General features: G+C 37.8%; 1 protein-coding gene across 1 annotated transcript in view; it reads right to left on the bottom strand.

Moving 5' to 3' along the window:
• Positions 1–2,544: 2,544 nt before the first annotated feature.
• MYBPC1 (myosin binding protein C, slow type) overlaps positions 2,545–25,549 on the bottom strand; it is a 73,406-nt gene continuing 50,401 nt past the window's right edge. Inside the window, exons 16-28 of the mRNA XM_026038504.1 lie at positions 25,233–25,379; positions 23,944–24,090; positions 22,267–22,371; positions 21,565–21,753; positions 20,338–20,472; positions 15,535–15,702; positions 15,000–15,088; positions 14,289–14,484; positions 13,459–13,598; positions 12,075–12,234; positions 10,525–10,661; positions 9,592–9,778; positions 2,545–2,672 (exon numbers count right to left, since the gene is read on the bottom strand). Coding sequence (XP_025894289.1) covers positions 2,572–2,672; positions 9,592–9,778; positions 10,525–10,661; positions 12,075–12,234; positions 13,459–13,598; positions 14,289–14,484; positions 15,000–15,088; positions 15,535–15,702; positions 20,338–20,472; positions 21,565–21,753; positions 22,267–22,371; positions 23,944–24,090; positions 25,233–25,379 — 1,901 coding nt within the window. The 3' untranslated portion in view covers positions 2,545–2,571. The remainder of the gene's footprint in view (positions 2,673–9,591; positions 9,779–10,524; positions 10,662–12,074; positions 12,235–13,458; positions 13,599–14,288; positions 14,485–14,999; positions 15,089–15,534; positions 15,703–20,337; positions 20,473–21,564; positions 21,754–22,266; positions 22,372–23,943; positions 24,091–25,232; positions 25,380–25,549) is intronic.

Genomic DNA, 25,549 nt, shown 5'->3' on the forward strand with positions numbered 1-25,549 from the left:
TTTTGGAATTTTGTTTTGCTTTCATGTTGTATCTATTACAAGACTGGCTTTGTCTCTAGTCCTGGTTCATTCCTAGGTCTCTCTGAGCTTGTGGAATTTCTTTAAAATTCCACTTGGTCCTATTTTGGAGAAATTTCATCTTGAAAGCATTAGACCATATATTTTACAGCAYAATATTCTGCATTTGCTATTGCTGTCCCTGGGTTGTTTCGCTTAAAGTTTTTGTTACCTGTAGTATGTCTACCCTCTCAATGTCATATTAACCTCTGTTCTCATTAGCATTCTCTTAACTCTTGAGTTTTGGGACACTTCTGTTCAATACTGTCCCTGCAGAAACCCACCAGGGAACACATCATCAATGAACAACTACCTTTCATTATTCTTTATATAAGGTTCTTCATCTGGTTTGAGATCTTGAAACTCCTTTCCTATCCCATCCARCCCTGTGCTTCTAGTGGAGTGTATGTACCCTGCCATTCCTCTAAAAGTAATTTACAATCAATTCTGAGCCCAGGGGCTTGGTGAGGACCAAGTTACTGTGAGTATGAATTTATAGTGTACTGTGAGTATGAATGTGGGAGCTGCTGCCCACTCTCCCAGACTCCACCTGCGGCCCAGTACCTGGCGCTTCTCACTGGCACTGCATGTTGGGCCTGAGGGGGAGCCAACAGCAAAGCAACTGAGGTGGGATTAAGGGCAGCTGAATATGAAGCTTACTGGTCAGACTGGGAAAAGTAGCTTACTTCAGCTTGCCTTTTAATGCTGTCACCATCTGGTAGAAATCAGAGTAGCTAATTCTTTCTGCACAAAGCCTGTAGAAATGGAGGTTGGTGCTGGCCACCACGGTACTAAAAMTGATACCCTCAGGCTGAGGCAGCGTGTGTACAAGCTCGCAGCTGTAAACGTGTTTGTGCACAAAGCGCRGGTGGCTGTGTCCCTTTTGTCTCACTGAAAAGCACAAACTCATGCTAAGTAAAGCTTATGGTGCTAATCATAATATGTCTTAACTGAAGGCCAGGTGCTTAAAGCAGCAAGGCACATGTTCAAACTGACCGCTTCCCACAGCCTTGCAGGCTTAATGACACACGAAGAAAGACTTCATTCACTGGTAAGACACAGAATAAAGAAAAACATTAATTCCATTTTCTTCTTAGAGGTCTTGCATGCTTTTGTTTGCATGGAAAAGAGGAAGAATTGGTTTTGGTAGGAGCAGGGTGAAATGCAGGTTAGTGGATACAGCATCACCAGAATGGAGAATTCCTTCCTTGCACAGAAGAAATCACCAAGAGGAGAGAAGAAAGGAAAAGGATCTCAGAGCAAGTGAGACTGACAGAACGAAGCAAGAAATTAGAATCAAGTGCCCAGAGGGAAAGATGAATTGGTAATTTAAGCATAAAAATACCAGATCTGCAAAGGTTGCTCAAAGCAACAAATCCATTTGTTGGTCCATAACTGCTAAATGCTAGATACTTGAAACGGCATTGAGTTGAAAATAAGCATTTTGACATGACTTTGCTACTGGTTTTCGTAACCGATTGTCTGGATATACCAGGATCAAAGAGAGTAACTGGTCAGTTAGCTTATAACCTATAYTATGATACCTACAGGAGCTCGGTGAATTGTTGAGGAAAGGGGCTGATGCACAACGATGAAAGCTGTCACTGTTGGTATTTAAAATGTTGTAAATATTGGAAACATAGAGCTGCTAAATTGCCTGTAGTGGATAGCTGTTTCGGTGGTGGTGTGCGCCGGTAGCTCCGGGTGCAGGCGCAGTACGACGTGTGAGGGCCGATGCTGCTCCGCGCGGAGGGCTCCAGCCCCTGCCTCGCAGTGCGCGCAAAGCGAACGGGAAATGTGGCAAAGGGAGGTGCACCAGCTACAACAGCAACAAGAAAAGCAACCGATAACTTGATAGGTCTTAAACACGTCATATTTATTGTACATTAAATAAAACAATTTCAGTTCAGTTGGAATATCTACGGGAGGGATTTAGGAAATCAAAACTTCTAAAGGAAGCCTAATAATCCTTAAGTTCACCCTAAATGATCTTTTAAGTACATCTGTATTAATTACGTATAGTAAAACCATATTCTGTTAAACAATTCTCAGGTGAATAAGATATGTTATCAAAGAGGTATGTAGTCCAAAGGCCTTATTGCACAGCTACTCATTAATCCATATGGTTTCAGTCTGAGAAAAATATGCCTTGTACCACCGAGTACCAACTCTGACTGCGTCCTCATGCTTATTACACAGCCTCTCTTCTTCCCTTGCCAAGAAACAAAGCACTGCATCAAACAGAAAATAAAGCTGAACCTTACAAAATGTGTGTTGTCTTCAGTTCATTTCAACCCCAAAGCAATCCATGCGTATTCTTTCTTTTCGGTAAGCGCAGGGAGGGAAAGAGAGAACAACAAATAAGGAACAAAACAAAAAAAAAAAAAAAAAAAAAAAAAAGAAAGAAAAAGAAAATTCCCAACCACACGTTTGTTCTGCCATTGCAAGAACTAAAATGCTGTGATTCGGCTGCCAGTTTCCAGCGCATTGGCAGGAAGCCCTGTGGACGGACTCTCACTTCCCCTCGGTTTTGTCGGGCTGCACTTCACGCATATAGGATTCAATGACATGCGGAGGCACTCCATCCATTAACAGCCTGAAGAGCGAAAGCCCACCTGCAAGCAAGGCACAAGATGTTGTTCAGATCCAAGATCCCTGGCGCAGGCGGCTGGCACCATTATTGCCCTCTCTTAAGTGACTGCTTTAGTCAGTCCCCATCCTATACCTCCTTCTGGGATGTGGTAAAATACATCCCTGTTCAAACATGGCCAGCATGAGAAATAACCATTTTTTTTCCTCTCTCTGTGGATGACTTGTAGTTGTCTCTTGCCCAGGACAACTTTGATTGCTCGCAAGTCTTTTTCTGGCCTTTATCTCCTCCCATGCAATAGACTATAAGCTTCAGTGCAAGTAGCCCTCCTGTTTCCATTTAGGAGCGTGGTTGAAGGTGGAATTCAGCCCAAAATGGAAACATCTGACACTGAGGGGTAAAGTTGAGTTGTGGAGAGCATGCAGAGGCATTCAAATTATTCTAGTGCTGGGTTTTATAATAGTTTAAAAGTATTTAGCAAAATATTTATCCCATTGCTTGAAATTTGTAACTGGAATGACAGATGTATAAGAATAGTATGGAAATACAGATATGTATTTTTCTTGGGGAAGACTTGAAATGAAGAACAACTTTAAATTCACTCTGGAATAAAAACTCTATCACATGAAATACCTTATGTGCAGGTGCCTACTCTGTAAAAGCTCTTTCTCTGTGAAAATGAAATTCTTCACTTGCAGTTTTGTGGTTGGTGTTACCACTTACAGAGCTTTATCAGAAGGCACATTCGTAGCTTTTTAGGCCCTTTAGAGCTTTGGCTTTGCCCCAGTGAGTAAAAAATGAAGCAAACATATTTTAAATCTCAGTKCTAGAACATCAGACTATGCTTAGAAGAAAGCCAATGGAAGTACTTGATGTTTTAGCTGTTGCTGTCAAAACTGAGGCAAAACACATCTTTACAGAGATTTTAAAAATGTTGGCAATCCAAGGCAAAATTTCTGTCCCAGCCTCCAAAATAYGTATGTTTAGTGTCTGACACACCAGTGGGGACTCCACTAGATCCTAGTGCGATGCAACTAGTAACTCAATATAAATAATCCAAATTAGAGCTGAAATTCCATGCCATTGAAAAAGATGTCATGGAATTCTGTAGAAGAAAATACATGCGTATTTCTGTTATTTTCACTGAAGTTGGCTGGCATTCAGAATGAACAGTGGAAAAAAAGATAAATATTTTGCTAAAAACATTAGTGGTTGTCCTTTTTCAAGGGGAAAAGTGGCATACGTGGTAAGAAAGCTGCATACTGCTGTTCCTCTTACARGTCTGTGTGTTTATTCTATCCTGCAAGATGCAAACCACATAATAACCGCACTTACCTTCTCAGCCTTGTTCGGAGGACACCAAAGGTTTTAAAGCAAAAGTACCTTTTGAAGAGGAAGATGCTACTGCCTTTGAGTGCTTCGGCTAAATGCAACTGAGCTGATCTTGCATACAGCAATTATTCTGATTACAGATTTAAGGAATTTATAACCTTTATTAACACAAGGATCATCCAGTTAAAGTGCTATTAGTCACTAGGGATTATAAGTAACTGTGCCTCTCATTTAACACTGTCGTTGTTTCAGAACTGTTTGCTCTCAGCTCTAGGTGGATGCACAATACAGACAAAAAAAAATAGGCATGCTTTTTAGCATTCTTTTCAACTCATGAAGTGCAAATTGTGATAAAAATATTCCCTTTTAAAGGAAATTCAGTGTTGAATAAACCTTTTATTTATGTAGAGATATATACCTATATGCAAAGAACTGTCTGTAGGTAAAGAATGCACTTTCATTATTTGCATTTTATTCGTATTAATGAATTATCAGATAACTCATGCTGTGTTAAAATCCACTGAAGCATGTGCACTATTAGAAAATACAACATATATTACTAACAGTGCTACTGTAACAAGTAATTATTATATCAAGCTGGCTTTAATATGCATTAAAACTTTCATGCATCTCATTCCAAAAACATTTTCATTAAGTAGTATAATGAAAATCATGCCATACTAGGCAAACTTTGTATGACGTGAAAACAGACATAAGCTTCATATGCAAGAATCATATGAAAGCTTACCTTAGATGACAATATACATTCAAAAATCCTTATTGTGTAACTAAGGGAAAGAGAGAAAGAGAAGTAACCATTGAATCACAAACACAAAAGTGGAGAGAAAATGTTGAGTAAAATTATGTTTACAATTATGGCAAGATGATGTTTTAATCCTTAGTCATGTAAAATATGTAGGAATAAAAGCACATGAGGAGTAAAAGGTAGGGATCCAGTTCCACTTCAAAATTATCAGTAATATGTAAAGCTATATTAATATGTTCAATAACTGTAACTCCTGTAATTAGTCTAGAGTATTGACTGGAATCAAATTATGTACCTGACAAAGTTTCCAAACGTAGCTTCAAAAGAAGCTAACACATATATATATATGGTGTTTTCCACCAGGGGAAAAAAGCACACACAAAACACAGAAACATATATATATATGTTGAAACTCTTTAAGGCAAAATAATCAAGTACAGATGAATTACATAGCTATGCACTAAAATATGTACCTTGTCACACATCAACATTTACATAAAGCATGCCTTTTACTCTATGGGAGCCCTTTCATTAGGCAATTTGACTCTACCGAACATACATACATATATATACATARAAAAGCATTTGACTTTGTAACTAAAGTAGCCACTTAGGAGAAGTACCTTAAAACTTCAAATACTACAGGAACATTATCTAGCCTAAGATATTTTAGGTTGGAAAGTCAATTTTAATGCATAAAATGTTGGAGACAAATTTTTGGGCATCTCCTATAATTTTAAAATTGCTCTGCCAATATACTGGATTTGGGCAATGTTAGGCAATGTTAAAAGCAAGACATTTGTATAGAAAGAGACAAATTCCCTGCCAGTAACATTCACTGATACTGAATTTAAAATCGCCTGTAGAAGCATATAGAGTAGAAAAAAATAAATCAAGATTTTATCCTTAGATTTTTGAAGTGTAAATGCAGGCATAGATTAACAATTTGAGCACTAATTAAGAATCAGAGGCTAATCATATAATCTATAATCAGGAATGCTTTTTATGTCAAAAAACATTATGATACATCTGTACAATAAATTACTTTCAGAAATTTTTACAAACCATTTAGCCTTTGAGATGCAAATTTCTATCTATCTCCTGAAACACTTCAGTATTCTGGTCAAACATAGCTACGGTTATTAAATAAATTCTTTATATGTACAAGTGGTTCTACACMCAGTGACATAGCAGAAATATGTCAAAATATTTTGTAACTCTGAAGTTCAGTTCCTTTATTCTTGATTAATTTGGCCTTCTTTGCTCATGTGACATAGACATTCTATGCCATGAGCCTCTAGCTAGTTTAATCTAAAAAAAAAAAAGCAAGTAAATACACACTTTGCATGCAGGAAACACATTTTTATTTGAAAAGAGAGGAAGGGAATGAAATGGAATGTCCAGTGGAGTAATGCTTATTTAAACCTGATTATTCCCCGCCAAGAAGCATGGTTCTCCTGGGTTAATTACGCCGTGATATATCACTGCAGAATTAGAATATTTACAGTGGTGTTTATTCTCATTTGAAATTCTTCTCAGTTCATTTCAACACCTTATTTTTCAACATTACTCATATAGCATCTTTGCTATCATCAGCCTGTCAGAGTGATTATTAATCTTGATTTTGCTCATCAGCTGAACATTCTCCAAAAACACTTGTTTCATGATAATAAAAGTGTAATGCTTTATCAGTATCTTTTCATGGACSTTAGCTAAATTAATGAGTCCTTTCCTTATCGTTTATAGAAAGAGATTCACAGCCATGTTTATGGATCTAGCTCAACAATCTTTAAAATACAAAAATATCTATTTTTTATTTTCCTTACTAAGATGAGTGTAAGGAATATGAGATTCTGTGTATGTGTCATTGTTCAAGTTATTTGTGAGGTAGAGCTATTCTCTTATATAAATTATAAATAGCAAGATGATATTTTTCAGCACACATATTTCTTAAAAAGCCATTGCACATACAGCTAGGCTGAGCAGAATGCAACTTCCATTTTTAAGTTCACTTAGCAAAATTGAAAGTAGAAGAAAAAAGTTCTCTCTATCTGAAGTAACAGTAGCAAATGCAAAAAAAAMCCCACAATATTTGAGGACAAAATAAGGATTTTAAAATGAACCATTTGTTTTTGTGCTCATAGTTGCCATTAAAATCTTTCCAGAAATTAAATTTTAACTAAATTAAATCAGTAACATCTAGATCTGGTATTTAAAATGATACTTAAAATACTGTAAGCAAATGGCTAGGCGAGTAGGAAAGTGCAGCACAGTGAGAGTATTCATGGCCTGAGTATTCATAGTTCCTCAGTTGTTCAAACACTATGTAAAATCTGAAATCCTAGACTGCTCTCTGAGTAGTTCTGTGATCCTAGGCATTTCTAGGACTGTACATATATATATATACACACATGACAAACTTGCAATCTGCAACAGCTCACAAATAGACAGATAAAAGACATTCTAGACAACTTGAGGAAATTCAGTTTACTGCAATATATACATTTGCATCGCATAGCGTTTTTTAACATAACTTAAAAGATCTATAATAATAGTACCACAGCCAATAGGTTCAACAGGTATGCAGCATAGCCTTGATCCTCTTKGTCTTACTTAAGGTAACAGATGCCAGTATTGCAGATTCAGACCCTGATTGTTCCTTGCTGGAGTAAAGGTGAACTAGTTTAACCTATACATATAAACACACACACATATACACACAAATGCACACTCCAGTCCCTTCCCAGTGAATCAGAAAACATGATGTGCAGTTCAGCTGATCAGCCCTCCTATATGAACAAACAAGCTGGAAATTTGAATGATAGTTCAGCAAATAAGCAGATAGAAGGGTGAAATAAGGTGTAATTCTGTTCTTACTGCTCCAGTGGCCCAATAGTTGTTTGAATTTGCTTATACTGCACAGCGAGCCTTGAACCTGCCCTGGTTTGTGCCACTGCAGCTGCTRTGTTCCCTGATTTCATCAAATGACAGTTGTTTGGAGACTGTCAGCACCAACCCCTGCAACAGCTATATGGTGTCTGCACCCTGTGCATTGCTGGTCTGAGCATTCCTTAGGAAGGAGACTAAGGTGTTGGCTAAATCTTCCCCACCGCAGCAGGGAGTCCCAGGAAGGGCCTTGACACCCAGCCCAAAACCTTAATCCTAGGAAGCATCATTTAACCTTAACAAACTGTACGTCTGGCATTTGACYAAACTGCCCTTAAAAGTACTTGGTAGCTCCACTACCTCTTGTAGGGGCTCTACAACCTCTGCAGAGAACCTGTTCTAGCTCTTCTCTGTCCTTACTGCTGTTCTCCCTAGATGCTTCTTGTGTACTTCGTTTAATAAATACGTCAGCAAACTTCTCAAGTTGTACCTCATCTCAACATCTCAAAAGTACCTGCTGCTTTAATGAGCAGAACAATAAAGTTTTATTTTAATAAATTACTTATAATTGACTGGAAAAGGATCTAAGCATTTCCAGTGTTTTTCCAGATACCACTACATAATATGTACATAATATGTCCAGTTGTAAGAAATTGAATCTTAAACTCATCTCACAGAACCTATAGCATAGACCAGCCTCCACTGTTGATTACACTGTGGGGTAAGGGTAAGGGCTGTAGCGCTTGGTGATTTAGGAAATTCAATGAAATAGCAAACTTGGTCTTTTGACAGAAAGGACAAATGAAACAACCTTCTCAGGAAATGGCATTGTCTGTTATGCTCTGAAATAAAAAGTTGGTTTGAGATTAAGGAAAAAAATCATACGTTTGAGACAAGGATGTCATTATTTAAACATCACATCTTAAAAACAAATGATGCCAATTAAGCAACATGATATTACACATATTTCATAAGCTATGTGCACAACTTTCTAGACCTTGTATTGCAGTGTTTCCTTGCTAGCAGATTTGAGCTGTGAGGAAAAATACATCAGTAATAGCAGAAAATGCAAGTCATAATCCAAAACAAAGAGAACACAATTCACAAGAATATTAAACACACAACATTGCCATTCATGACATCCTAGCCAATGCTAAACTACTTGGAATTCATAAAATGAAAATATTAATGAAAATAAAGATTTCAGCTGAAATGTTTAACTTCTCCCTCTTTTCCTATATTTGCATAATTCTTAATTTTGAGCACKTTGTTAATAAAGCCAATACAGCAACTCTATCAACCAGCTTTTGGCTCTGCGAACAGAGTAGAGCAACTCTGTCAACAGCTTGTGTCTGGGAAAAGTACTCTCTTTTTTTCTTCATGTGGTTTTGCTAAAAAACTGCATTAAGAGGATTTCCTTGGAGATAAGTGTTTGTTTTATTTAATACACCATTTTGAAGCAGACAAAATATACCTTGAACTAATCTTTCTGTTCTCTTCCTCTCCCCTTCTTCCATTTACATCTCCTGAGATGTGTCTCCCATCCAAGATTTTTTTTTTAAATGTATCAAYGACATGTTCCCTATGAATGAGTTTTACTAGAACTTGTGATGTGTATATCTATATCTCTMTATATATATGTATAYATATATGTATCACTGGATTTAAGWGGTATAGCTTCAGGGGTTATAGCCTATCATTGTCTCATTTGTAAAAAGGCCTGTACAAACAATGAATGCTTGGATTGGGAGGTGGGAAGAGTACAGCATGCTTGCCCTCAAAGAGATAACAAAGCTACCAGTATATTTTATTTTATCCTAGTCATATTATTATTTTCATCTGGGAAAGTTTTTAGAGGTGTTTTTTTTTAATCTTCCTTTGCATTTGACTTTCATACTTTCGACTCCAACTTCGGTGGCGTTCAGGAAAACAAAGCATTTGCAATGATTTGAGTCCTTACCTTTTACTTCCAGTTTGCAGTCAACTTCTGCCTCTCCAAGCTCATTGACTGCTCGGCAGGTGTAAGTGCCTCCATCATATGGACTGGGCTTGCGGATCTCCAAGGTGCAGACACCTTGGTTACTGAACATTCGGTATCTTGGGTCATTCATTATAATCACTTTGTTTTTCATCCAGGTTATTTTGGGCTGCGGTAGGAACAAAATCAAAAACACACGCACAGAGCTGTGACCTCAAATATTTTTGATCTTTTTGTGATATTCTCTTAAAGTTGAATAATCCTCCAAGTTAATCAGGAAAAGTGTGTTTTTAAAGTAATTTGCACACAGAATTGTCAGAAACGGGGAAGGTGCCTGATAAACAATGAACATGTTCTTAAAGGAAAACCTCTGAGTTCTCATTTTATTAAGTCAATTCATTTCTTTTTTTTTTGCAATGGAAAATATTGATCAGAGATATAACTCACAAGAAATTGGAAGATTTGTTGCAGTCTAAGAGCCTATGTGGTCCCCCTGTGTTTTTGCAATGTACTATCTTAAGCAATAATTTGATTTTTATAGAATWATTATAGGATTATTTTAGCAACCATCTTTTCTGACATATAGCCATATAGCTGGGCCCAGTATAGCCCAGTCATTTGCTGAGGTCCTGTCCTTTCACTAGGTTATCTGTAGATTAATAACTCTTACAATCCCTATACCAGAATTAGGTAAAGTAGGGGCAGAAGGAGATGGGTTGTGCAGTAGAGCAGAGCTAGGAAGATTGCTTGAGGAACTTGTTCAACTCCTGCCCTGTGTTCTTTAGAGCCTTTGCCATGCTTTCTCCTTCAGCCTGGCTTATGAATGGGATGAATGATTAAAACAGCATTACAATTTTTATTGTCAGATTAAATTCTCTTGTGGTGCAATTGATTCTGTGAAGAGAAGTGCCATACCTTGGGATTGCCCCGGACGCTGCAATTCAAAGTAGCATTGTAGCCGGCTACGGCAAACGTGTTCACTAAGGGCTGCGTAAACATGGGTCGCTCGCTGAAATCAAAATCATCGTAAACTGGGTATTTGTAGACTTTGCCTATGAAATGAAAATGCAACATTTTAAAGACGTGGTATAATGTAGCTGAATATTTCAGCATCTTATAAAGGTACAAAGAGCCTGAACCTGTTCTGATCTGCACTGCTTTATGTACCAACATGAGTGGTAATTGCATTTGTGCAGTTCTTGTGTACAGGTAGCCTGAAAGTTTTGTGCTTCACTGAAACCTGATCCAAGCTCCCATATTGATCCCAATGCAAACTTAGGCCTAATACTTGCTAGCATGACAGGAGAAATAAGTGATGAAGAGCAACTTCTATAGCCCGTATTCTGCTCATGAGCCCTTTTCTAATAGTTTTTGATTTCTCTCTCTTTTTTTTTTTTTAATTAGTAAAAATGGGTTCTGGTACTAGTACCTCCTGTTCTGCAGCTTTTAATGTGGACTCATCACATTTTGATCATGATGATGAAAAGAAGAGCCGTCTAAGACCAATATACACTGGAATTGCCATCTGTGCCCCTGAACTTAGGCTGATTGTCTTCATAGTCCACAATGTTTGCATGTAGAACTAGGCAGGAGTTTTTATCTGAAGCAACTTGCTAGTGCAAAGTACTAATTTGTCAGACTGTTGTGATTTCAAAGCATGTTTGATGAAAGAGGGATTATTTCCAATTGTGCGACAGCTTATCTAGTGGGTTGTGTGGGAATGTTTTTTTTTCCCAAGACTTTGAGTCAAGGACATTCTTGCAATGTTAAATGTTTCCATACTAGATAGCTTAGGGCTACCTTTTTGCCCACTGTGGAGACTGGACCCAGAAAGTCCCTTAAACTCCAACATTCCGGTGCTAGAAGCCCCAAAACCTTGAGAATTTAATTTTAGGGTTGCCTGACTCCCCATCACATATCAGGGAGTCTGGAAACTTTTCTTTATTTGTTGTTCCCAGGACTACTCCATTTTCTGCTCTGGGAAAGGAGATCCCGGTCTGAATGATTTATATATGTTGTCTGTCCTCCAAATTGTGGAAGCTTTTGTCTTGGATCCTGCCCTGGAATGGGCTGGAAGCACTTGCACAGCTGATACTGGGTCTCCACTGGGAGGCAGTAACCTACTGCTTTTAACAGACAGCTTTTTAACGCCTCCTTCAGCTCTTGCCCACTTAGATCAGCTATTGGTGACAGGAGTATGAGATCCAAGATCACAGAAAGTGTTGGGACATGAGAAAAGTGTCCCACTCATGAAAAGAAATTATGGACCAACTGGACAAGCTAAAAATGTAGAGTCCTAATTTGAAATGTCCTACCAAGAATAATACAATGACTCACTAGCTGTTCATTGCACCTGATCTTTGGGATAGGCGTGAATGCTTATAGACATGGCCTTTAGTTCTCATCACCTTCCTTACTCCAAACCAACCCCTTCCCGATGGATAAGGAATCACTAGTTCACTAACCATCCTTTGCGATCAGAGCGCTCTCTTTGGTCATCGTGGCATCCTCACTGAGGCCGCACATGTTCTCCGYGAAGATACGGAAGTAGTACTCGTTTCCTATGACGAGCTCGTTGATGGTGGCGCTGGTGCGGTGGTAGTGCTCGATGACGGTGAACCACTCCTGAAACACACACACACACACAGACTGAGCCTCCTCTCCTGCACGGCACCGCAGAGCCCGTCCGGTAATGCCTGGAAGGATCATCAAGCCTGGCGACTAAGAGATTTATCTGTGGGTATGTTAACGATTCCCAGCGTAGTGAATCTAACAGTAATTAATTGTTGCCTCTGAGCTGGGTGATAGCATCACACATAGCTCGCAGCTGAGCACTGCAGGCTGAACAGAAAGTGAACCCTGCTGAGCTGTCACACTCTGTTAGGTGGGAGAGATCTTCCCTGCACATCCGAAATTATAAAGGTTGCATTGTGCAAGGCAGGCCGGCCCCCTCATTCCCACTCCGCTCTCTTGGCAGAGGGCATTGCTGCAGATAAACCCCTTTACAGTAATGTGTACTACAGAAGGCCAGTGCACTAATCTGCCTCCTCTTCCACAAGCTGAGTGTTTATGAGAAATGTAACTTTATCCAGGTGATTCCTCCAGACTGAAAGCCAAATCCAAAGGCTGGGATGGGGAGGTGGGTTTAGAGCTCAGCCTGCAACAATAACAGACAGCTCAATTGGAGAACAGTATAAAAGCCATCCAGATATTTTTTTTTTTTTTTTTCCTGGAAGGACGCTAGTAGAGAGGAGTATTAACAAATCTTACATGATCACAATTTGAGAAACGGTTTGCAAATACAAGGTACTATGGGCTTGGTATAAGCAACTCTGGAAATTCAGGCAGTGCATATTACTCTGTGATCAAAGCAATTAGAAGACAGGAACAGGCAATCTCTTGGCCCCTCTCTGAACCAATTAGTGTGGATTTGACCTGATTATCTCAGAGCATTTTGTAAATTACATATGTATCATCCCCATACCCAGCAACGTTGCTAAAAGCAATAGCACTTCATTTGGATTCTAGTAGCAACCTGCTGCCTTCATTTTTTTTATTCCCAATTTTAATTCTCCATATTGAGAAGAAGGAAAAAGGCATAATTCCTTTCCTCAAGCACACGTGTCCTTCCCTGTTACTCCTCTTCTTTTCACATCATCTGAAAACATTTCCATTTCTAAATTTCAGATACAATTAGCAGGAGATTTTAAAATTTTCCAAACATTTTCCAAACATTGACCAATCAATGATTTGTCCATCTACACTCCCTTAAGCAAGTAAGGATTTCCGTAATTAAAAGGAAGAAGTCCATAATTACATCAGCCTTTTAAAAATCTGCTTATTACTTACCATACTCTTCTTGTCTGCTTTTTGAATAGTGTATCCAGTAATGGCAGCATTGCCATCATCTTTTGGTGGCTTCCATGATAAATTTACGTTTTCTCCCCAGACATCCTCAATCATGACCACCTCTGGTGGGCCTGGTCGGTCTGTAATGAAAACATGGCAGCTGACATGGCAGTTTTCATTGTGTTTGCATTGACAGACACACGACAAATCCAATGTCAAATGACTGCCAAGCAGCAAAATAAAAGAGAATAAAATTAAGGAATGTAAAAACTATGAAAAATATAACTTGACCACTTTGTGGGTATGAACTAGGATATGATATTTAACTGAATAAGGATGTGATTTGGGGAAAATTTTAAGCAACTGAAAATATGTTCTTAAAATAGAAACAGTCAATCATTTTAAAGCCAGTGTATCAGTTTTCCACATTGTGGGAAAAAATAGATTGATAGAAAAGTAAATGTGCTTTCTTGTCTTTCTTTCCTTCTTTCACATTCTTTTAACATGTAGGGTCTTTCCACATTACACTGGGGAGAAACTTACTACTACTTCTGGCCATTGCTACCAATCAACAGGAAAAAGCATCCATCCTGGATAAGCAAGAACATGAAGAGCAAAACAATGAAGTGCTGAAGGAGTACTGGCATTTTCTGATGAGCGCCTGCCATTGTCTAGGGAGGTTTATTTAGAAACCACAAATCTTTAGTCAGATAATCTGATGTGGAGAGTAATCACTGTAGGGAAAGATGCTCTCCCTGGCATACGTCTGTATTCCCTTGACTACAGTAGGCTTCTCTGGCATACATTTATTTCAGTTATTCAGAACATACCCACAATTTGAATATCTATCGTAGCTTTGTCCTCCAGGTTCTCTACTTTCACTTTCATGTTATATTGTCCAGAATGGCTCCTTTCTGCCTTTCGGATAAAGATGATAGTGTCATTTTCAGTGTTGCGGATGTTGATTTGGTTCTTGTCTACTGGAGCACCGTTTTTCTTCCATGATACTTTTGCCCTTGGTTTTCCCTGTAAGAAGTCAGAAAACAATTGATAAATGATTCTGGGAGTGATATTGGTATTAGTCTTAAAGGGGAAATCAAAACCATCCTGAAATAAACAGTGTGACATCTTTGAAAGTCATGCAGCTTTTAAGAGGCAATTCCATTAATTCACCTACACCAGTATTTTTTAAGAAGCAAGCTGAAAAATATTTGCAAATTCAGGCTAAAACGGCACAGAGAGATGCCTTTTATTTGGGTAGGGAAGTGCCCAATTTAGCTATTTAAATAAGACAAGATTGAATGCCACTATCATTCCCATGTGATTTGTGCCTCTTTGGAGACAAGCAATAAACACGTGCTGTCCAAATAGAGTAACCTTACCCGTTTTTTGAGCGTCTTAGCTTAGAAAATAACCACAAATACTGTTTTAACTTCTTAGAAGCAGTGTATCTTGTGTATTGATGAACAAACTTTCTAAAAGTTTTTATTAACCTTGCAGAGGTTATTGACCTTGCATTTTTCTGTGTTTTTAGCTCTTACCTGGAAAGGAATAACGAGATTCACAGTTTCTCCAACTCTTCGAGTGTAGGTTTGTTTTAAGTGTCTTGGTAGACGGATCTTTGGAGGTTCTAAAAGAAAGGAAAAAATAAAGCTCATATTTTACATTTATCTTCTTTTATAAGTGGGGGCAATACTGGTGCTGATCATTGATAGCATCAAAATGTGTGGTCTACAGTTCCTAGAAATTACTAGTGAATGACGTATCTTAAGTATTCCTGAGTTCCACAATGTTACATTCAGTACCTTGTCAGTGTTTGTAATCCCAAATGTTAGGGTGTTAAGAAGGAGTGAAAATCTTAGCTCTGTTTAACAAAGGCAAAATCAAGTTCTAGTTCTGCGGCAATAAAACTTTTTCAAAACCTGAGCAGTGATGAAAGATCTCCAACTTCACTTGAGAAGTGAAGTCACAGAAATGAAAGAAATAAAAAGATTTCTAGGCACTGCAAAATATCTTCGCATGGGCATATCATACCTAAGCATGGAAGCAGAATATTTTTGCGTGGGAGGCTCTTACCTATCACTTCCTTGACTAAAATGGGCTGTGGGTGGTACCTCGGCTCACTTTCACCAGCAGCATTCACAGCTTTCACTCTCACGAGGATTTTTGAGCCAGTCGGCAGGCCATTGATAGTAAACTTCGTTTTGTCTGTCAGTTCTGGGTTAGCCACAATCCATTCATCCGCTAGTTTAGGGAAAAGAAGATGAGAGGGAGAAGCAAAGGAACAGGGAATTATGAATATTACCAAAACCAAACTGAAAATACACTGAAGAATTCATTTATTTTGTTTTTTAATTAAGGTATAACATGATAGAGATTCACTTTAAGCATGCAAGGGAAATACACTTCTAACTGTAATGGATTTCAGCCAATTATATGTTTATACTTACATAAATAATGTTTTTAGAATATGGCTACTTTTCAGTTTTACATGAGAGAAATCTCATAGGGCTTTAAAGTCAGTTGATCAAAAGCAAGGAAGATGGGGACATAGAGTATATTTTCAAAAGCATTCAGCATTGCTTTAACAGCTTCCTTGGGAAGCGATGGGTTTTAGAATTCTTTTCAATAATATCACAGTTAGACCAGTGCTGAGCCCCTTGAAAATACCCTCCAAGTGCAGAGATGAGAGAAGCACACAGTAATTACAAAGTTCCCCAACAGGTCATCTCTCCTGGTGCCTTTAGAAAAGGAAAGCTGTATCATAAACATTCACATAATTACAGCCCTCTCTATTTTTTTTTTTAATCCTACTGCTTACATAAAATCCATAGAGGCACTGAAACAGGACATTCAGAAAAGCTCTAATTACAAATGATACTTTCTTTCCCATCCCATCCACCAAGCGCAGATGACTTTAACACTGCTGACACCTTGACATTTGGAGTTAGCTTTATATAGCAGTAAGTCAGTAAGTATCAATACCTTCTGTGTCTTATAAAAATAGCATTGTAACATTGGCATAAAAGACAAGAGCACCATCCAAAAGCTAGAGCAGTCTGGAGACTTAGTGCATCATTCTGTGGTACATATTCATAAGTGTACATATTATTTTTTAGGATTTAACTTTTCTTTAAAGCTGCTGCTTTCCATTTTTAACACAAGCCAGTTGCAGTCAAATCCCTTCCCACTCCCCTCCCATGCATTGCAGTAAATTCTGTACATGGTGCCCCTAGAAATCAATCATACTCTCAGAAATCTATTTTAAAGAGAGGCCCCCTTCCTTAAGGAAGCTTTATATATTCTGTTGAATACCGTACCTGCTTTGTTATAAGGTGGTTCCACCATTTCATCAACCAGATCTGTCGATAAACCTTGTGAGAATCCATCATTAAGATTAATCAGAGACACCCACTTTCACACAGATGGAGCATTTTGTCAGGAGTTAGCATTTCCTGTTAGTAAGACTGCAAAGATCACTGCTAGGCTTTAAAGATTTAGAAGACCTGTATTTAGAGAGTTTGCAGGAAAGAAAGAGGCAGGAAGGGGGCATCTAGATCAAAGAGACAGGAAAGAGAAAGCGGGTGAAGATGGTTTGGTTTTGTTTTGTCTGAACAATGATAGTCCTGGAAAGATGAACAAAAGGAGCATTTGGAAGACAGAGGAATGACGCAAAAATGATGATAAGAGAAACTGTAAGGGGAGAACAAAACATTGTAAAGGAAGAAGAAACTCAGAAGAATTTTGAGCAAGAGAGACAGAAAAAGAGAAGGCTTGAAAAATAGCCAAGGAGACAGAGGAATAGAATACATATATAGCTAAAGAGATCAGAGAATGAAAATTAAGACAGAAACCATGAATAAGAGTAGACATGATGTAATCACAAAGGCTTTATCTCTTGGCCAAGGTTATCACTGCCCTGGATTCCTTGGAATCCTGGATTTGGCAATTTTCAGGATAGTAAAAATACTATCCATATTTTATGGATACTTTATGGATAGTTTATGGATACTATCAAGGATCTCAGACCAAAAAAAAAAAAAAAAAAAAAACAGAAAAACCCAAAACACTCTCTAAATTGCCCCTTTACTAGCTATGAAATCAGATCCTCTGCAGGTAGAATGGCAAATAATCTCATAGGAAAAACCAGAGTGCATCAGATTTCCCTTGAAATGCCACACAAGAACCAGTCAGAAGTGTACATTACAAAGAATTATTAATTTACTACTACTTTTCCAGTGTCAGCAAGGTTTGCACTAATCTGAATCACCACTGCAGCAAGAGACTCAAGCTGGATGTTCTGAACAGGCCCTGGGAAGGGGAATATATTCACATTTCTGATGCTAGTCATGCCTATGCAATGTCATTTTTAGATACTCATGATGAAACCCCAGTTTTGCAACATACCCATAGAGCTCTTAGGGATATTACTGTATCTAAGGAAGTCCAAGGGTCCTTTGTGGAGATCATGTTATGAGATTCAGAATAAAATTTTTTGAGGAAGAAAACCAATATTCCTCAAACATGACTCTTCTAAGTTACAATATCTTCTAATGACATCCTCTAAATGCCATATCCAGCTTGTGATTTTTCCTAAGGATTGATATGACAGAGAAGACTCAAAAACCCTCTCCAAAACAACCTCAGTGATGAAAACGAAAGAACAGTAAAGACAAATGGGTTTATAGGCACAGAACTATAAAGAAAAGAGAAGCAGAATGAACATAGATAATCATTAAAATTACCTAGGAATTGAAAAAAAAAAGAATTATTAAACATAAAAAAATTAGTCTGAGGCAAAGCAGGCACTAGAAAAAGTGAGGAGGACTGAGATATTGGAAGAAAGAAAAAAACAGAACTGAGCATAAAGATCTACAGTAAGTTACATTTTTTAATTGATATTTTCAACTTGTTTCTTCCTAAACATTTTCATAACATATATACATAACTAATGTTTATTGTGTATATATAGATGTATATGCATATATGAGAGGCATATATAGATATACATAAACACTCAAAAAGCTATGTAAAATACACTGTATCCATTGTATTTTAACCGAGGTGGGTAACAATAAAATGACAGGCCTGGCTGCCATTTTGTTGTATCTTCATATGTTTTAAACCTATCTGGAAAAAAAAAGTAAAGAATTTGTTCCATTCAATAGGTATACAATGATTTTTTGACTGATAGAACTTAAAAGGAAGTTTTGGAAAATTTCTTTGAGTAATATAGTTTCTGTTAGCCTAAATATATTTCCCTTCTTATTGCCTTATTTGGCAGGGAATCACATAGCCTAATGTCAATGGATTTGTGACTGTAATGTGGAAATTCTTTTTTCCAAAAGAAAATCCCAACCATCCTACTAACTGCCAACAACATAATATGCAGTTCTCATATTGTCAGTCACCTCTGTAGCTAGTACATATCTACACAGTGGAAATAGAAAAAATATATGTCACCTACAGTTGCTGCATATTAATCTGAAACAGCATGCTTTCTCTTCCTGAGATGTTCCCAGTGCTTCCTCCCGGCATACAAGGAAAACCCTTCCTACCATTTCTGCTGTATCTGCCTTCAGGTAATCTTCTCCAGACCTCTGAGCTTCTTGCAGACTGTTCCTGTTCTTTACAGATATTCAACTACAAGATGCTGATTGCTCCTGAGAAAAGGTGGTGGTTCTTCTTCTCTCCCTCTCATCCAAGAGGGAACTCAGGCTCCACTCACCCAAGTAAGAGATGAGGGTACATTGCTCCTGTGATATCTGACCACAGTTCTGTCCTCTACTTCTTGTCTCCAGACTGTGAACCACATTTGTAAAAAGCTTTAAATGAAATAAATGCCCTGATGTAAAATATACCCAACGCATCACTTACATTACTTAGATTAGCACTGAGTGTTAATCACTTAGATTAACAACAGTGTTAAGATCAGCAGCTGCTTGAGCTGAACAAAAGTATGCTCCCTTCTTCCAAACAGTGCTTCTACAATCCTTCCGATCAGCATTTGGCCATAGTGGCTGGATAGTGGATATGCCACATCATTGTATTTCATACTTACCCAAGTGCTGTTAGATATTATTTTTTGAAAACAGACTTCATTTGATGCCAAGTCAGAAGAAAATCTGTTAGGAAATACTGAGTTTCTGCTGTTTGATCACCAAACCTCCTGGTTGTACAGTATATGTTTTCTATGACTTAATGTTTTCTCTGGTGAGTTTATTCTGTCACTTGTATCTTTAAGCTTTTTTTAATCTCATATAGTTTTATGTCTGAGATGGATGTAAATATCCTGAACATAACTCCCCTGAAATCCAATATCCAGACATGAGTTTGCTTGCCTAGAAGATGTCTACAGCCATCTACTGGGGAGGCTGTTGGACCTCTGTATTGTGAACTGTCATTTGAAGCGGACAGTTAGTAATAGGACAAACTAGGCATTACCACACAAAAGGACCTCCTGACTCTAAAAAAAGAGCCAGCCTGCACATAATTTGTATCATTTGATATTTCCCTTCTATTCATCTACCCATCTATCCATTCATCCATCTATTATCTAGCCATTGATTTACCCTCTTTAGTGCACCCAACTTTTGCTAAACAGGAAAATGAAGAACGCAGTACTTGGTACACTACAAAAACACTACAATAGATTTTCTTTTCTTTAGAATTCAAACCAAATGTAAGAGAGGTCAAATTACAGTAACAGGAGGGATCTGGAGGGCAAACTAAATGAATGACTGAACAAAATCCTTAAGTTTGAGGTTTTTGACTACTGAATTTTAGCCTTAAAGCACCTGACATCCATAGGAAAAAAAAAATGGAGGAAGTCTCACCTATTTTCTCTACTAGTAATAGAGCACAGTTACCGTCACTTACTTCCTTCAAAGCAGTATTCTATAACATAGCCATCTAAACCTGCTGCTCCGATGTGGTCCGGGGGCCTCCATTTCATTGTAACGGAGGTATCAGTCACTCCATCGACTGCCAGGAGAGTTGGTGGACTGGTAACAGCTGAAACAAGCAGATGGGGAGAACAAGGTAGAAAACTGCACTATTATTTTGCATTTATGGTGTATTAGAGGTACTTCACTCAGTACTTGTCAACAGCCTAACCCAGAGAGCCAGGCTCTTGCTGCTGGGGAAGGGTGAAGAGCAGTGAAAGCTATAGCAGAAAAGATCTGCCTTCTGTACTCTACAACCACRTATATTTTCTCACAAGAGGAGAACACACTCTAGTGGTAAAGTCTTCTCCTTTCTGCTCCTCCTTTCTGTATCATGGGGGCACGCTGAGCATGGCAGAAGCTTTTATCACCCTATAGAGGAAGGCACCATTTCTTTACAGGGACCTGTCCTTGTCACAGGAGTTTGAAAAATCTGTTTCTTCATATGGGAAACTCTTCAGATTACTCTGTCATTAGGCCAACAAGAACCTCAGTTCATTGTTGTCATTAGGCCAACCCTACACCTCAGTTGTTAAATTAATTTAAAGCACAAATAATAACAGGGCATGTAAAAAGATTTTAAAATGGCCCAGCCTGGTTTAGAATATCTTAAAAAAAAAAAAAAAAAAAAAAAAAGGATGCTGTAGATGCTGTAAAAATATGTGATCCCTTTCTGGAAAAACAAAAATGACCCTCCCTGCATCTCTCAAAAACAGTCCCAAAAAAACAGGGGTTCTTTAACTAGGGGTGGGTCATTGAAGCATAGATTAAAATTAGGTGTTATTCAGATATATCTTATCATATGACTTATGCAATAACAGATAAATTCACTTAATTTTGACACATTTTATATATTTATAATAAATTGTATGCTTGCTTATTTGAATAGAAATGTATGTATTATTTGTGAATATGTGCTCTATTTTTGCRTGGCACTATGTAACAAAAATGCATAAGTAATGAAACTTGAAAAATGTCTCATTTTTGTAACATGCAGCATGAAAAYTCTTCAGAGATAGATAAGTAATTGATAAGCACCTCCTAAGTTCAGGTCCAGGATATTACAATTTTAAGAACTACAGTTATTAAATCTAAAAGATGGAATAATATATCAAAAAGAATTTTCTGAATGCATGGCTACTCTGTATTCCTATTTACTTACCTAAAGGAACAAAGGACTTTGAAGGCATACTTGGTTTGGAAATTCCTATTGCATTAACAGCAAATACGCGGACCTCGTAAGCAACACCTTCAATCATCTTCTTTGGCTCAAAAGTCGTTTCTTTACATAGCTCAAAATTCAGCCTCATCCACCTAGAGCTTTGTTTCTTTTTCCTTTCAATGAAATATCCTATTGACCAAAACAAACCAAAAAAAAAAAAAAAAAAAAAAAAAAAAAAAAAAAACCTTTGTCAGACTTGACTTACAAAACTGCTGTGTTTAGATCAGAATGAAAAAGGGCCTGATTCTACCAGATACTTAGCCACGCTGACTTTACTCTTTGTTTAGTGTATAGGAATATATTTATCAGCTCAGTACATTGTTTCCCAAAACCCTGCTAAAATTCAAAATGAGTGACTGGCCAAAATTTGGTATTATAATAACACACAGATTATCTTTCAAACTCCATCCCTTGGCGAGAATGATACTGCAGCAACATGCAAAATTACAAATCTCAAAGCATCAAAAAAAAGATAGCTGATAATATCTGTGATCAGAAATAACACTTACAATGGACTACTCAGACTGGAATTCCCCAGAGCCAAATTTTGATAGCATAGGTTCCATTATTTTGAGCTTGTTTCTTTTTTTTCTGTATTAGATAGAGTATCACCTCAAAAAAAAAGAAAAAAAAATCATCTACCTAAGATAGGTGATCCGCCATCATTTGCTGGAGGTTCCCAGGTCATAACACACCAGTCTTCACCCACCTCAGTAACATTTGGTGCCTGAGGAGGATCAGGGACATCTATTGTCAATAAAAGAAATACAAAAAGAGTGAGTCTTTCTAATTTTTTTYGCTAAGCTGAAATAAAAATGTCAATAATGAAAGAAATATGAATAAATTTTAACTGCAACAGGCTACTTCGGAATATAAAATGTAGGATCAGGCACAAAAATACCCTTATGATGACAAGAAAGAGTGAATATGAATGACTGGATGCCAAGTACGTAGACAAGAAGGAATATCAGGGAGGAAAAACTTTTCGCTAAAATGTAAGCTACTATATTGAGGTTAGTAAGTTAAAGGCATGGCCGCTGTGAACATAACTTTTTTGTACCAAGTTATTCCTAGGCACAAAAGATTTTCCAGCATACAGTTCAGGGTCTAAGATTTGAGATGTGCTTTGGTGGTCCTTCCACTGTTGCATTTTGTGAATAACTAAGGCACAATTTTACACAGAGCCATGGGTATTAAAAGTTTTTTTGGTGTCATATCCATCATTTTACCAACATATATATATAGCTCCCATCAAAAGCCTGTGATCCTAAAACAGTGGAGGCTTTCTCTGTAATGCATAAAGGGCATTACATATGCTAGAATAGATCATGCAAAGGCTGAACAAGGAACAATATAGGCTAACTAGTGGAGAAACAAGAGGAAAAGGTCACAATCTTTATATTACTAATTACTATTTTCTGGAATAASCATCTTAATAATGCAGAAAACTCCYCCTTCTACACAGAACTCATTGTGCCTAGTTCCCTAAAACAGAGAGCTTAGGCTGCAGATGATTCTCCTGCTTCATACTGTCTCTTTCAGTGCATTTCAAATTCTTCTTTGCATAGCTGTTGTTTTCAGTGATAAGACTGCTGAGCTCTTTAGCTGAATATTTAGGGCAATTTCAGGGCAGGTAGCCCTTCAGAGTGAGAAAGAAATTGAACTTTGATTTGCCCATCTAGAATATGTCCTTTGACCAATAAGATTCTGTGCAGTGGAATTGTTAGCAGCAGCTGAAAATTTGTTTTTTAAAGTAAGCAGGTCTTGTGTTATTACATATGGATACTGATTTGGTAGACATGATCTTGCAGTTGCTGATGGAGAGAGAGGGAGAGAAAGAAGGTCTTTGTAGATTCTGGGAGGAGGTAAGGGATGACTGCCAAGCTCTTGAGCACAATCAGGACACTTGGGAGGTGCTTAAGGGTATGAGCTAAGACATGGCCCAGAGCCACCTGGAGAATGTCAGCATCAGCTTGGGGCAAGCACAAAATCCTGGCACCTGCAGCATAAGGCAGCAGCAAGGTGGTAATGAACTCCTGCTTAAATCCCAGTCTAAGTGTCCAACAGTAGTTCTGGGTCTTACAATCTTTTGCATCTCAATCCCACATCTGAAAATGGGGAAAACCATGGAACTGGAAGGTTTGTAAGAGCCTACAACAGTTATGTATCTAGGGAGGATACAGAAGAGACCCTTCAGCTGTAGGAAAAGGAATTTGGCCCTAGTTTGAGTATAGAAAAAAGCATATCTTTTACAGAACATTCATTGAAAACAGCTGTGATGAAAGACATCCCCTCAGTGCACTGTCCCACATGACTTACCAACCACTTTGATGTTGATTAGAGCTGTGTCCTCTCCAGCCTCATTCTTCAATGTTATTCTGAAAGGACCTGAATCTTCCCTTTCTGCTGTATCAATAACCAGACAGCTGCTATCTGGATATGTTTCTGCCCGTATTCTTCCACTGTCTGTGATCCACTAGGAATCAAAGTAATTAGAGGGAAAAGTCATCATTCTTGATTTAGGAATCAAAATAGACAAAGATTTAAATCCAGATGCAATACAGGACACTTTTGCAAAATGAATGAAGCAACTTTAAGATAAACCACCTGAAAAGTGAGACTTTCAAGCACTTGATCCTGATAAAAATGACAAAAGAACTGAGGGACTGAGTAAATAACTTTAAGATACTTCAATTGTTTAACACTCTATTACTCCATTATATCTGAAAGGAAGAGACACTATATGGCTGTATTATTATATGATAAATCAAAACATACTTTAATCAACAGTATCTGTTCTTAATTCACTCAATATTTTTTTCCAGCTTTCTCTGAGAGTCCTAGATTCTCCAAAGAGCCTTCCAGATTGAAATGTCATTTATTTACAGGCTAGAGTGATTGTAAAGGTCAGTAGCTTGCCTTGACTGATTTCAAATTATGACATTTATTTTGTAGTAAAAGCTCTCTTAGAATAATTCCCAATTTGGACAAGCCCACAATTCCCAATTTGGACAAGCTACTACTGTTAATTTTTGAAAAACACTAGTCACAGTTTGGAGTTGATGAATTGCACAAGAACAGTGTCTTCCAAATTCCACATGGCACACTGAAAATTTAAGGATGAGAAGTCTGAATTTTGGTATTGTTATACAGATAAGAGATTGGTCTGTGTGAAGGTTAGCGATAAGAGACTAGAAGATGCGTGCCTGGCCTGTTGTTTCATCCCAGACTTAATCTTCTCTCTTAATTATCCATTCCTCCAAACCAGRACATGCTATAGCTTTTTGTAGAAGCCCTTCTGTGCAGTATGTGCACAGTAAGTAGCTATTTGGTAGATTGTCAGTAGGTTTCTGCTGCACCTCAGACATCTCTTTCCTTAACAATTTATTTAAAGCCAATCATTTTTTCCTTCATATTTTCAATCTTCCCTCAAAAATACCTGAGAMAGTAAATGATACATATCAATTTTACCCTTCATTTTTGACTGATGGAACTTTTGAGATAAAATATATCTCCTTGTTATATGTTGCCGTTAAAATCAATGGCTCCACCGGGTCAATAACTATTTTTTGAAAAGTCCCCTCGTCAAACTAAGGAAACATGCAGACAGTAACAATGTACCTTGTCCCCTTTACTCCACATGACTTTTGGTGTTGGCTCGCCAGTGATAGGGATCTCAAGTCGTAGTTTGCTTCCTGCCACTACTGTCACAGTATTATTTTCCCCCAGACCATCTAGGTGTAGTTTAGGAGGATCTGAAAATGGAGAGATTATCACATGTGTCATGGGGCTACCACTGTGAGAGTTCAGAGACCCACAAACAGGTCTGTAACATAAAGAAATAAGTTTTTCCAAGTCTTTGGATTTTCAGAGTATTTTTAGTCAACTGTTCTTTTGTCTGGAAGAAAATTTGCAAACATAAGTT

This window comes from Nothoprocta perdicaria, unplaced genomic scaffold (genome assembly GCF_003342845.1).
Source record: "Nothoprocta perdicaria isolate Ctin4 unplaced genomic scaffold, notPer1 scaffold_210, whole genome shotgun sequence".
NCBI classification, from domain to species: domain Eukaryota; kingdom Metazoa; phylum Chordata; class Aves; order Tinamiformes; family Tinamidae; genus Nothoprocta; species Nothoprocta perdicaria.